Source organism: Pyxicephalus adspersus, chromosome 3 (assembly GCF_032062135.1).
Source record: "Pyxicephalus adspersus chromosome 3, UCB_Pads_2.0, whole genome shotgun sequence".
Taxonomy (NCBI): domain Eukaryota; kingdom Metazoa; phylum Chordata; class Amphibia; order Anura; family Pyxicephalidae; genus Pyxicephalus; species Pyxicephalus adspersus.
The window spans coordinates 120,706,235-120,721,273 of NC_092860.1; the positions used below are offsets into that span (position 1 = coordinate 120,706,235).

At 36.9% G+C, this 15,039-nt stretch overlaps 1 protein-coding gene across 1 annotated transcript in view; it reads right to left on the reverse strand.

Moving 5' to 3' along the window:
- Positions 1 to 15,039, reverse strand: part of MICU3 (mitochondrial calcium uptake family member 3) — an 89,590-nt gene that overhangs the window by 38,033 nt on the left and 36,518 nt on the right. The window contains exons 5-7 of the mRNA XM_072406190.1: positions 8,870 to 8,917; positions 6,241 to 6,320; positions 5,541 to 5,550 (exon numbers count right to left, since the gene is read on the reverse strand). Coding sequence (XP_072262291.1) covers positions 5,541 to 5,550; positions 6,241 to 6,320; positions 8,870 to 8,917 — 138 coding nt within the window. The remainder of the gene's footprint in view (positions 1 to 5,540; positions 5,551 to 6,240; positions 6,321 to 8,869; positions 8,918 to 15,039) is intronic.

The following is a 15,039-nucleotide window of genomic DNA, read 5'->3' on the forward strand; positions in this document are numbered from 1 at the left end:
ATATATATATATATATAAATAAATATATAAACATTATTGCATTTAGAGATCTACATAGAAAGACATAACTTATGTGATAAATCCCAAGTGCTGTATGACAATGTGCAAAGTAAATGTGACTGCTGATTTCCTGTTGGCTGTATAGTATTTTGTCCTCATCAATAGTCTACTCTGTAGGAACCTGTGTTAATCTCGGGAAACTGGCCACTAAGAACCAGCAACTCTCAAATATCACCTCTCTACACCGTGTCATTTGTCTGCATAGGAGGCACTAAGCATACCTACAGATCTCTTTTCATACTGTCAGCACAATTCAATTAAATGATTAGGATTTTCTTTGCCAGTAAGACTCCTGTCCTGGTGCTATACATATCATTACCTCACTGATTCCCAGGCATTGTGTCATGACACATGTATATGCATGACCAATGATGTACATTAGAGTTCTGCAGTTGATCGTGTACTTGGTAAATGTAAGAACTTACAAATGTGGAATAGATAGGACAAATAAAGATGCCTTAGAGCACCACTGGAGAAGCGTTTCATAATTTAGGACTTGGTTACTTTTAACTCATCATTTACAAAACAGAAGGTGACAATGCTCCTGTATCTAGGAGGAGCAGTGTTGCAATCTTAGAACAGGAAGTGAATCTGGACTACAGGACATTCCAAATACATGAAAAGATGTTCTGTAGTATAGAGAAGAGAAATGGGCATTGTTGAAGATATTGTTTGAGATAAAAAATGAAAAGTACACATGACGCACAACAGTCCTTGATTTGAGGAAGGACGGCAGATATTTTTATATCTGTTTTCTAAAAGATTTACCAAAGCAATATCAATGAAATATTTGACAGAGACCAGACATTGTTAGGGTATACATACATTTTAATTTTTTTATAGAAAACCTATACATAGTAAAACGTATGGGATTAGATGTCATTCTACTAGAATATAGCTTTTTGCACCTAGTTTAGATTTTCTAAGCCTTCTGCTGTCACTTTTACTATGGTGATACCTAAAGGGATGTACAAAGAAAAAACAGTGGCTACGTCTGAGTGAAACTAAATTGGCTACATCTAGATCACGCAACAGTGACCTAAACACTATTATTGATGCCTGTGAGTAATACAAGAACTTTAAAGAGCCCAGAGAAAGACAGGTAATCACAACCTGAACAATTCAGAGTCAAAGCCTTAGACATAGAAGATGACATGTAAAAATTGCTTGCTGCTAGTTAATGAACTCTGCTAAAGAAAAATAAAAGGATCATTTGTCGGAGACTGATGGATTGTGAACATTGCAAGGAATGCGAAAAAGAAACATTCTTGATGCTTTCATCGGAGATTGCAATTTAGAGGTTCCTAAAACCATCACATCACAAGTAAGTATGAACTGATAGAATTCCAGACGTGTGCGTTGTGAATCACAAGAAATGATGGAACAAGAAAAGTGAGCTAAACCAACAATCAGCTTTCTTTAGTTTGTTTCCAGGTTACAGACCCATCACAACCTTGATCTTTGCCAAACTTTATATACCAGCATTATTTTACCTTCCATGGGGAATGCAATGTACATTTTAGACCTGAGATCCTAATAGGCACTGGGGCTGGTCCAAGTACTTCACTTGCAGAATCAGGAGGTTTTCCAAAGCATGAACAATAAACAATTGATAAAATCTTGCATCAGAGAAACTGCTGTGAAGTGAAAGTGACTTGATACTTGGTCATGTGTATATATAATTCCAAATTACTTACAAGCAAGGTGTTGGTGTATTGCTGACTTGAGGAGAGCTGTCTGTTTTCCATGTGCACAAACCAACAAGTATATTCCCCATGAGTTATAAAAGAATAGCTCAATTTGATGGCTTCTCTAGAATTTGCTTTGTAACACACTTCTTCTATGGCTGTGTTGAGAATGTACAATATATTTTTTTCTGGTTAACATGCTTAGAAGACATGACCTTCCAAGAGGTCTATCACTGCAGACAAAGATCAGAGGAGCTTATTTAGGAGCTACACCATTCTTTTAGCTCTGGAAATGTTTGCATACAGCAATTCACAATAACACTTTAACTGCTTTATTGTTTATAATGGGATGGGTCTTAGGTAAGGACATAAAATAAAAGCTTTTCTGGTTGTTGCGAGTCAATATATCAGTTTGTGGGAGAGATGCCAACATGATCCTGTCAGCTGTTCAGGAATGTGTGCACATTTTGTGGTATAACAATCATTCTAAATATAACACATGCTGATTCAGCCTGCTGAACTATGCCATCTCTCAGAGTTCACTGTTACTTTCCCTGTTCTGTACACTTTCCTGGTAATATGAATATTTAGATTCTCAAATGTATTAGAATTATTTAGTTCAATACAATTCCAAAGACCAGGGAGCCAAAGTGCAAGATCTGCAAGTGATCTTGAAGAAATTGGAAAAACTGAGTGCTGAGTCTATGGACCTGATTTATTAAAGCTTTCCAAGGCTGGAGAGGATACACTTTCATAAGTGAACCTGGGGGATCCTGCAAAACTGAAACACAAATGTTTTCAATCCTGGACCAAATCTATTTAAGGTTTTTGGGATCCCCCAAGTTCACTGATGAAAGTGTATCCTCTTCAGTCTTGGAGAGCTTTAATATATCAGGCCCTATGTAGTAGACTACTAGTAGGTAATAAATTCCAAACAGTACACAGGCATTTCCATAAGATTACTTTAAATTGATAAATTCATATCAAAAGACAATCATTAAAGAAACTAAACTCACATATGTATGATTTATGTGGGTAAGTTAATGAATGTACACCAGTGCTGAGACAGCACAAAAGAATGTGAGTGTTTTTGATTTCACTAATAAAATTGTAAGATTTTGCCCTATGCAAGCTATGCCTCTTCTTTTTCAGGGCAGCGTTCTCTTCTCCTCCTGTGTCATTGATTGTATCTGTCTGTCATTTGCTACCCCAATTTAATGTACAGCGCTTTGTAATATGTTGGTGTTATATAAATACAGTTTATTAATAAGAAGAATGAAAATTTGAAAACTAAATTTAGTTGGGAGTTCAATAAAAGAGTCAGAATGGAATCTAGAGTTAAGGATACCAAAATACATTTTTAAAAGCCTAATTTGATCTTCTTTTTAAAGGAGTCAATATGCTACTGTGAAATTGGGAACTTGGGAAGACTACAAGAGGTTAATTTGTGATGTATTTGTGTATAAAAGCACACAACAAATGAATTTTGTGCACACATGGCATATGGATTAAGTATTGTAGAAACTGCTATTGGAATTGTGTGCCCATATATTCAATTTTGGATATGAATTCACTGCTTTGACCGCACTTTAAGCCCAAATATTTATGAGTTATATTTATGAGGGAAAGCACTGTGCACTGTTTGTGGTATTCTATGCTTGATTTATTGGATGTAATTAGCACAACTGCTAATACATTTTGTGGAGTTGGGCAAAGAAATAGAAAGCACAGAGTAATAATTTAAATATTAAGCCTGGTTAGATTATTTCATCAGACTATTCTGCCCTTCTTGCCTGTGATGTTTGTAGTAAATCAGATTTAGGATATATATAAGTGTTGTAGCACTTCTAAACAGTTACCAGTCTACTGGTTATAAGCAACATAACACTTGTTTTTAAGCCTTCAATGGAAGCAGCCATTTCTAGTATATTCTGTACACTAGAACAGTGATTTCATCCCAGTAAAACCAATAGGTTGAGCCAACCTGTCGGTGAAGTTTTATTTTTAGCATTAGATAGAAAGGGGAAGAAATTTCCTCATTGTTACTCTCCACCTTCCAAAAAAAATGGAACAATAGGTTTCACATATTCCCTAAGCATTGATGTTGCTGTTTGGGTTCAGGGTAAAGTAAAATCTGACCAATTAGATGGTTTGGTGCAGAACGAAATACCAATAATTTCCTATCCCATAATGCCATGCTGCACCATTTAGCAGCTGGGGACAAGCAGGGAACTCAGCAAGTATCTTGGTGGTGGTAGGCGGGCTATCAGACACCTGTATATGCCCCCTCCCTGGTCCCAATAAGAGGGAAGTGATGTGATCCAGCAGTTATTTAAGTGTGTTGTTCTTCGATAGTCATATTAATGCTGATGGGTCGGCTAAGACCTGCTGATTTATACTGCGGTGGGAAGTGGGGAGTTTAGCGTTTTTGTCCTGGCAGGGTATTTAGAATTTACTGCAGACAAAGTCTGTGTCAGGTAGTGTCCTATTAGTGTTAGAGCTGTGTCACAATCACCCACTGCTGTGAAAAAATCAATAAACAAAACAACACAGTGTATGTACAATTCTGGTAACAAAGATTGTACATTTCTAGGGACTGTTTCTTTATTGTGTCACTAATTCAGTTGTTCACAAAAACTTTGTATCACTTTTGTGAAAAAAAGGAAAGCATTCCACATAATGTGTGTACAACTCTAGTTAGTTACGTTAGGATATAGGTGCTTTGGAATGCCATGCAATGCAAACATGGTGCATTGCATGGCATTCCTGCAAACTCAGGATGATAAAGCCTTAGTTTTTATATTATACTGACAAATATCTAATGTGAGGCCCATTCCTGTGCCTAATTATATTTCCTTCTTATATTACTAAGAAAACCACTGTGTACTTTCAAATGATTTTCACCAACATGCCAGATTTATTTGCAATGCATTGGAACCCCCAAAAAACTTGTAAATCTCTTACAATTGGTTGTATGCTAAAAGTATTCAAAAAGGTACTTAAAAAAGTTCCCATACAGAGCAAAGTATGCATTGCAAACATAAGATGTTGCTATTGTGAATCCTCTAAATGACGCTTAGTGATTCTGTAACGTCGTAAGCAGGATTAAAGGATTCCACAGAGCTGTAAATTAAAGGATTTGTGCCTTTCCCATGTTGCCCCCAAGCTGCAAAAATTGGCTGTTCCCCACCCTTATTTTAAATTTGTGCATTGTCCTTGAGATATCCAGTGGTCCTCCAATACCATATCTGTTCATTTAGCTCTAGAGACCAGAAGAGACCACCAGAATTTTTCCTGATCCACTTTAATGTTTTACAGCTGAATAGCCCTTGAACTGAATTTAGGCAAATTAAACAGTAACTTTTCATGAGTGAACCCTTTAAATGTGACAGGAGTATTCCTAGAGACAATGCTTCCCTGTAATGTATCAATTTTACCTAGTCATCTACCCACTTAAACATAGTCATAGCATTATATACCTTTGAATTATTTTTAAAGAAATAGATAAAGATAATTCTCTGATCTTCTAAAAAAAAAAGTCAAAGGATCCCATTTCTTTTGAACTTAAAGAAAAGCAAGGCTTGCTCTTTGATTATACAGATGAACTTGTATGAAATGCATCTAAATCAAGAGACTACCTATCAGAAAAAAGAGGAAGAGAAAGAAGGGAGATTTTCCAAGTGCTTGCAGGTAAACATTAATCCGTCCGGCCCCCTTGGAATAAACAGTAAAAGAGAATGAAGAATGTGCTTCCTTCTTCGACTGCTTGTCCTTTAATGTTCCTGCACTTACCTGTAATTACCTATTTTCACATCTGGACATTTTAATCTGTGTGAGTTACTGACATTAAACAAATTTTATTTTCTTTTGATATTAGGACATGACGGAAAAGGACCTGTGATGTGGTTAGTAAAGAACAAAGTAAAGAACTTTGATAATATGCAAACTGTTGAAATACTTGAAGATCAATGGGGGGCACAGGTGTATATTTTAAAGGTCCACTATATATTTATAAAAGTTTTCAGCTATACATGTGTAATGGAGAATATAGATTCTGTATATAAAAAATAAAATGAAGCAATGTACCCAAATAAAAACACTAACTCTGATACTGCCTGCTCATAACAGTGAATATTCTGAAAGGGCACAAAATCAAGTGCCCTTCCATGAATATGAATGCACTGAAACAACTGACTTTTCCAAATTTATTGCTGGGTTGTCTTAATTATAAGAAGAGCTTATGTTAATCTGCATTTTAATAAATGTTTAAAGTAAAACAGACTTAGATGACCCATCACATATTGGTGTCATGTGAATACTCCATAGGAAAGAGCTCTGTGAGGCCAAACATGACCAGGTAAATCTGAGCATTATGGATAATGAAGATAACTATGTTAACTACAATATAAACAAAATAAAATAAATCGGCCTGGCATGTATGAGTAGCTAGATCTATTCCAACTCATCTGAAAGTGTTCTGAACACTTACCACCAAAAATTCTTCTCTGTCCACCATCTGATTTCCATCTGTGTCAAACATATTAAATGCAATCTTGAAACCTGCATGAGGCTCTGAAAAAAACAAAATACACATGTGTTTAAAATTCTTTATATTTGTAAATGTTTAAGTTTTATAGAAATAGAAACACTTCAGCTTGAAGACCCTTATGTTTAATTCAGATATTCAGACTAATAGTTTTCCATGATAGCACAGTACGAAATAATTTATCTTTCAGTTCTTGGTTTCCAGAGCTGTCGTGGAGTCGTGGAATGGGAGCTGGGGCAAGTTTGGGGTATCTGGAGTCGGAGTCTGCAAAAAAAATGTTCTGACTCCGACTTCTAATAAATGCAAGTTGTCCTGAAAACATACAGTATGTAAAAATGTGCTATTTCACAGATAACAGTCATGATAAAGTAGTTCACTGCTGTATTATTAAGCCAGAGCAACAGTGGAGTTGTCACTAGTTTGAAGCTCATCTGAACTATTCTGCAGCCTAACATTTATACATCTTTGTAATCTGGATTATACTTGGCTCATGAAATATATTTGTTTGATAGGATTTTGAAGTTTTTGCATAGTGTTGATATAATTTAATTAGAGTTTTACAGTAAGATTACATTCTACATATAAAGGTCCTCTAAAGTGTTGTTTATCACCCCATTCCTGCTTCACACACCCATCTGCACTACATCTGCACTTTATTTACCAACTATTTTAGAACAATATGTCAAGTTGAATTAACATTTATGCCGTTTTAGGTTTTACAATTGTTTTTTGGTTTATGTAGTTAATCGATCATTTTAAAGCAGCAAATTATGTAGTTTATTTTTTTGAACAAGTAAAGTTGTTCCTGATCCTCATTATAACTGCAAATACTTTAAAATGTATAGTTTCATGATAAAAATAATACATAAAACTTTGTTTTAATTTTTGTGTCAATATTTTAAAATTTAGGCATAAACGTTATTGGTTTACATTCTGGCAATTACAGGCTGGTTAGGTGGAGTGTCAGCTTTCTGGCCAGGAGTTCTTGTCCCCCAAAAGCAGACCCCATCTTCACATAGCTTTACCATGGCTGAGCTTTGGCAGTGATGAAACACTATGTATGTTGTGTTTAGATCAACATTAGCATACATCAGCATATTTATATTAGTGGAGTCCATGGTACTATAAAATGAGGAGTCGGAGTTAAAGGGTTTTTGGGTTAAAGGGTTTTTGGGTTAAAGGGTTTTTGTACTTTTATATTTAAAAAAAATACATTTAAAAAAAAAAAAAAAAGTTCTGCGTGCTGTGCTGATAAATGAATGCAGCCACGGCTGCATTCATTGATCAGCTCAGTGTGCGATCCCCGGCACTAGAGGTTAAATGGGGACAAGTCTCCCCATTCAAAACCTCTAGTACTCTCAGATTGGCTGAGGAAAGAAAAATCCTGATGACGCCAATCAGAGAGCACTAGAGGTTTTGAATGGGGAGACTTGTCCCCATTTAACCTCTAGTGCTGGGGATCGCACACAGGATTACCAGGGCTGCATGAATGAATGCAGCCCTGGAAATCCACAGCGATCCCCAGGCACTAGAGGTTAATTAACCTCTAGTGCCCGGGGATCGCACACAGGAGGATTCCCAGGGCTGCATGAATGAAATCCTCCCGTACTGATTTCCTGGAACTTCCAATGGGTCCGTAAAATCGGTCCAAATTTCGCTGGCCCATCGGAAGTTCGAGGAAATTCTTGCTCATCCCAGAGGCATTCTTGCTCATCCCAGAGGCATTCTTGCTCATCCCAGAGGCATTCTCGCTCATCCCTACTGATAATGTTTTAATCTTGTCAAACTCTAGCAATATTACTGCTGTACTGGTAAGGTGTTGATCTTGTCAAATTGTAGCAATCATACTGGTTGTACAGGTAACGTGTCTACCTTGTAAAACAGTAACATAAAATCCAGTGTGGACTAAAAAAAGTAATATGGCCGTTCAAAGGATCAAATTATTATCCTATGCTACATGCATTACAATACCCATAAATGCAATATAACCAATTGGAACATATTTTCAATATTATAGAGAAGACTTGGAAAGAGCACTTTTAGAGTTACTAGTGATTTTCCCTGAATAAAAACTGCCACTAGGTAAGACAAGACATGGTAGCTAATTTACAACTGTTGCGTGTTGTATTTATCAAAATGTTTACCCATGTCCAATGATACTGCTAATTATTTACAACTATATCTTACTGCAGTTGATGATCAATGTTACTGGGAGGGCAACCATGCAAGTTTCTACTAAATAAGTGAAGGTGGCGTTAATCAAACACTAATTTACCTTTTAGACATTACTTTTAACATTATTTTTTATTCTGTATTTGGCTTAAAAATTAAGAATCCTGAATGGAGAATAAGGCCTGAATAGAGTTTTAGAAACTATGTACAAGACACATGTAAACCCAATGGTAGTTTAGTCAGCCTGCCTATGCCACATTGTGGATCTCTGTCCATCTGTCACAGACATTGGAGTTCAGTCTTTGTGCCTCACCATGGCCTGTATGCTAAGTAAAGTTTTGATCATCAGAGTATCCTACAATCCCTTGGGGCAAGTTCTTTTCTTTTTAGATGACATACTCACTTGTTAGTATACAGAGAAGAAATAGATACTCAGTGTAAGATATCATTCCTGCAGAAGAAAACAAAAAAAGATTCATATCTCTGCAATTCTTTTATACAGTAAGAATTATAATCATAAACAGTAAAAAAACAGCAAATTGGTCAATTGACAGTCTGCAGTCTTGGTAATTAATTAATTAGGCTTAATGTACCTGTCACAATTATCAACAATAATAAAAAGTTTTCTGCAATAGTACTGCCAGATGATCTCTACATTATTAATATATTCTGTAGTGATGTGTAAGATATCAGATGGAACCTGAGCATGTGGCAGGGGACTAGGATTCTGACACACCCAGAGCATTATGTCTGACCCAGCATCAGACGTAAAGAGCTATATCTTTTTGAGAAGAAAAGATTTCATGAACTGGTGGGGAATGTGAATATAAACAATTCATTATTACAGTGAACTTTTTGATTTTCATCCATCAGAGTTACTTTAATCCAAATTAACAAGTTCACCGAGTAACACTGTCAAATGTAAAACAAAAATGGTATATGTAATATGTTTTTCTTGCTCTAAGGCATTGCTTCTGGACCTTTTTCACATGGGGGAACCCATTGAAATACCTTTCACCTCCTCAGGGAACCCCTGCTAAAATTACTATATCCACAACTTACAGTACAATGTGGTAGTTAATTGGAAGAATGCCTCCTACTGACGTGAGAGGCACAAACTGCTCATTTCTCAAGGAATCCCTAGCAGATCCCTGGAGAAACCCTGGAAAACCCTTGAAAAACACTGCACTACTGGACTGCTAAGATCAGAATTGAGACCGTTACAGTGGAAGACTTTTTTTCAGCAACACACCCATCCAATGTGTCTAAAATGTTCCTAAAATAAAATGGTTCCAAGGAATGAAAAGTCCTCAAGAGTTCTGCTATTACCTACTATAGCAAGGCTTTTAGGCAACTTAGTGGTGGCTTAAATTTACAGCTGCCTTGCAGTACTACTGGACAGTGTGAAATCTGCACAGTAGTACTATTAAAGTAATGGTTCCTAATGTAAACACAAAACAGAGCAAAGTGTCCACACAGAGGTGGTGGTTGGGTACAGAAGGGCAGCTCTGTTTAGGTGACACTGAGATTTCTGCATCAAACAAAAGCAATTAGGGAGAACTGTTTATCAAACAGATGTGTGGTATGCCAATGACTGTAATGCCAGCCTTTACTAGTAAAGTTAGTAAAGTACATCAAAGATTACAAAATGTTTACCTACTTCCAGTTACTTACTTACATGTATCCCCTGCTGCCTAAAGAAGACCTATTACTGGGAGATTATGTAAGCCACCAACGCTTACCTGGTTCTTTGCTTTAATACCTTCTGAATTAGCTAATTGGCATACATCTTATCACAGTTATCTGCATGTTTGCTTCAGATGTGACTGAAACTACTGAAACCAAATGATTGGCTTTACATTCAAGGAAATTGGTATTATTCTTTATAATATGTTTGAAATTGGCAGCTTACATAATGTATTAGGCATATGTCCACCTTACTTCACAACCTTAGTAAAGGAACTACCCAATTTTTGACACTTCTGAACACCAAGGTAAGGTTAAGGTCTTTCCCTGAGTACCAATGCAGAGGTAAAGGTTTGAAATAAACACCAATGTAAAGTTAGCGTTGCTCACTGATCACACTAATGTACTGTGAGCTGTTCATGAGAAAATTGTTTCAGGGTTCCCCGTAATCTTAAAATGTTTTCTGAAAATCTTCAAAAGGAGAGGTAGGTAGGGGAGTAAAGAGGTAGAAAAGGACTTTTCTAGTGAATCCTTTTAAGGATCTTGAGAGCTCTCTCTCTCTATATATATATATAGAGAGAGAGAGATAGCTAATATCTCTAAATATAAAATTTATGTTAAATGAGGTCTACCTAACCTAGGTCTAGTTAGCTTGCGTCCACTAATGTATATTCACATGCATATCAGTTATATTAATTATTCCAAAAATAATTGTTTCCCACTGTGTTTATTCTTTTAATTAGTACTATGCTTCTGATTTTTGCAGCTGGGGGCATATGCCCTGTCCACTCTATCCCGCAGCCAACTTGTGGGCATGCACTTAGAATGCTTTGTTCTTATGTGTCATTTGCAAAATGTTTCAAGTTTTCAGAAAGGATCATGTTGTCAGTCAATGATGTTATAGTGGCCACACTGAGCACACTGATCTTACAAAGGCTTTACACCTTAAATGGAAGGATTGTTTTCTAACAAACACAAACACGGGACCTTCCTTATGTACTGTTAAGCTTGTGTATCACTTTGCAGTAACGCGGGCATTAGCCACATAATTGACTTGATAAGTGCTTTAAAAACCAAATGGGAAAAAAACCTGTTAGGCAAATTTCCTTCTGGCTATCAGATGTAACCAAAAGCGTTTTGATAAAGTGGTGTAAGCCTATAATGTCAGAATATTTTAAAGCCATTTGTTTTATATTGGGATTTCTTTGTTTGATGCCACACTCTTTGTTGTGAAACAAAGACAAGCTGAGCAACTGTCAGGCAACATGTCAGCTGAAGTGAACGCACCTATCTTAGTGTTCCTGAAAGCATTCCCTCCTTTTGTTTGTAGCACTAGATTCTAGCCTTGGAAAAGAGATAGTTCTGCTTGAGTGCTCTGAGTGTTATGGGAGAAAGACACTGGAATGGTTATGGCTCAGTAGGCAGGTCCAGTGTAGAGACAGAACTGAGGTCACACAAGACAGGATATCCTAACTGATATAAAAGGCAACATAGCTATACAAAATAAAGATTTAAAGTTCAACTTTCTAATGGTTACCTATTGGATTTCATCTCTTAATATTACCAATAAATGCAGACCAAAGTGTAAGCTTTTAGACTTAGCTTAGTGTATGTGGTTCGCTTTGCATAAATGTCAAATCAAATGTAAAGAAATCTAAAAAAAATATTTATTTTGTGCACATGATAGGATGGCTTTGTCAGCAGAGCATCATCGCATTTATTCAGCTTATTGTATTATCCTTTGAAAGGAGATAATTCGCTTTGTATGTGGAAAGTAGATATTCCTTACTACTAAATCAACTCCTATTTCTTAAAGTGGAACTAAACCCTTTTTTAAAAAAGTGTGGTCACAATTTTTTAAATTATACTCACCTGTCCCCATAAATCGGGGGAGCCACCATTTTCTTCTGGCCCGGGATTATATATCTAATGTGGGAGTTCATTCAGGGAGTAGCTTTAAGGGGAAGCAAGGATGCAACAGGTATGCATGTGCAGCTTAGCAATTGTTCACACTTGAGGGGTGTGATCAGGCAGGTAAGTAGGTGGTATTGCATTAGACAGGACTTCACCTGTCCCTATCTGCAGTAATACCATACTTGATCAAAAACTTTGAAAGTTTAAAAGTTTAGAACTTTAGTTTTGCTTTAAGAAATTCAAACCATCAGACAGCAAAGCGTTGCTTAATTTCTGGGCACAAAACATGGTCTGTCAGTTAAGTTCAATTCCATCATTTCATCTTAATAACCCAAAGCTTAAACTTGTAAAAACTGCTCCAAGGAATCTGCAGACTGGTTTTTCTTCTTAAACTGATCAGGATAACTAATAACAATATTCAATTTTTCATATTGTTCACTCTCGTCAGGCCTGGAAACAATGCTCTTCTAAATTGAAATCATTGAGAACAGTGGGGAGAACAGTGCTAGAAACAGTACAGTGCCCACCTGTAGAAATGCCTAAACGTGGAAATTTGAAGGGGTATAAGCATACTTTAGCAGATGTAAGGTATTCATGAATTTCTGCCCTTTAGCATTTTTTGTAGGCATCTGCAATATGTGTACAAGCTTACTGGCTTACAGATCACAGGGAAAAAATGATCATCTGAAATAGAATTTCACCTATAATTGCTACCATTCCTCCAATATAATGCCACTTTCAAAGGGGTCTTCTCAGTGAATAAACATGACAACAATGAACCAACTATTGTCCCTGCTTAGCCTAACATGAAAGCAGCTCCCTGAGACATAAGCAGTGGGAATCCTGTATGGCAAGATCCCACAGTAATTTTAACATACACAAGGCCCCAAAAATTCAGCCCTGGCTTTACCTACATGAATGGCTCTGACAGCTTAGTGTGTGGGCATCCTATCAGGAATGCAGAGATATCTCACTAACTTTTCTTTACGGATCAAAGCTATAGGGCCATTGAGAAGTGTGCTAAGCTCAAAGCTCCCTAGCAGACCATAACAAGACTAGTATGTCTGCATTGCACATAATGCTTGTGCTTGAAAAGTTTTCCTTCTTCAAGTGACTGACAAGAGCATTTATGTATTAAAATGTTGTGAAAACATCCAGCTAGTTTGCTTATCCCAAAGTGTGATTAGTATCTCTAAGTATGACACAAAGCTTGCACTTACATTAATATAATAGTATTGCTTTCTTTAGTGGCTCAGAACCACGCTCTGAATTGCTCAGCTTAACGCTTTGATGAATGTGGTTAAAGCTTAAAATCCAAAGGAAGAAAATGCTTTAAGAAGAAAAAAAAGTTTTCTTTCAAGAAATGAAACACAATGCCTCTCTTTGACTTAAATCTGTCCATGATAATCAGGGAGAATCACATACAACTGTCTATCTGTGTCCAAGAGGCTAAGGAGAATGTCAACATTTCTTCATACCTTTCTAAAGGCGCTTTGTTTTGGGGAGCCTTCTTTGCTATTTTGTGGAGACTTGCTCTGGTTTGAAACTCAACACCAGGATTAACAGGTTTCATCCCAGCACAGGTATTTGGCCGGAGTACAGAAATCTCCCTACCGCCTAAATATGTGCAGTGTGCAGACTTTACATCAAAGATCTGAAATGATAGGAATTTTGATACACCAATAAAGGAAAGCAAAAGAGTGTTAATCGCCAGCACTGCGCTGTAAGTAAACAGATTTGTTTGAACTTAAATTGTGTCCCTTGAATAGATAAATATGCAACAGTATATTCATTATTGTGAATTGCTCAAACAGAGGTCTAATACCAACTGGGGTCTTGAACCAGCCCTTCAACTTGGAAACTGCGCCACAGTATGCATGCGTGCGTTGCTGTTTTAAAGCTTAACTTCAGATTTTTCTTTTTAAAAATACATAATCTAGCTGCATTGCATTATTATTATACAGTATTTATGTAGCACCATCATATTACGCAGCGCTGTACAAAGTCCATAGGCATGTCACTAACTGTCCCTCAAACGGGCTCACAATCTAATTTCCCTACCATAGTCATATGTCATTTATACATTCTAAGGCCAATTTTTTTTTTTGGGGGGGGGGTAAGCCAATTACCCTCACTGCATGGTTTTGGGATGTGGGAGGAAACCGTAGTACCCGGAGGAAACCCACGCAGACACGGGGAGAACCTGAAAACTCCATGCAGATAGTGTCCTGGCGGAGATTCAAACCGGGGACTCAGCACTGCAAAGGCAAGAGTGGTACCTCTGAGCCACCGTGCTGCCCGTATTGCTAGCAAAGGGCCAAAAACAGCCTTAATCAATCTGATGCTGCTACTTGATCTGGTGCCAATGGGCTTCGGCAGATCAAAATGTCTTGGTCTAAATATGCAGCTACAAAATGTTGCTTCTTCCTGATGCTCACCCCCTTCCTGTATAATTTTAGTTTCTATGATACACTATGGGGAACTGGGAAATCCCTACAGACTCCAATAGAATCCATCAGTGTTCCTATACAAAGAGGCCGAGGATGTTATTTGTAGCCTATAAATATGTACATTATTACCATAGTTTTCTAATAAACAAGAATCTGACTGCACTGTCTGCCAGGGTGTTTGGACCCTAGCACGGAATAAACACAATTACAAAACCTCTGACAAATAAATCAGTTTACATATAGGTATTCAACTGTATATTTATTAGTTGATTTAGAGTCCAACTTTATTTAAACTGCTTTTTTCCAACATTTTGTTCCCACCAAAGTACTGAGCTAAGAACTAAACCATAAGATGCTGGTGCAAAACTTAAACTAACCCCCCTCAACCCCTATCCTTTTCAATCTTTAAAAACGTACTGAGGATCTAAACATTATAGTTAAAGGGGTCTGAAAGAGATAATGGCTATTTTACATCAGAGCCCATGAGTAGCTCCTGTGCACTCTCTTAACTTATGTTTAAGAT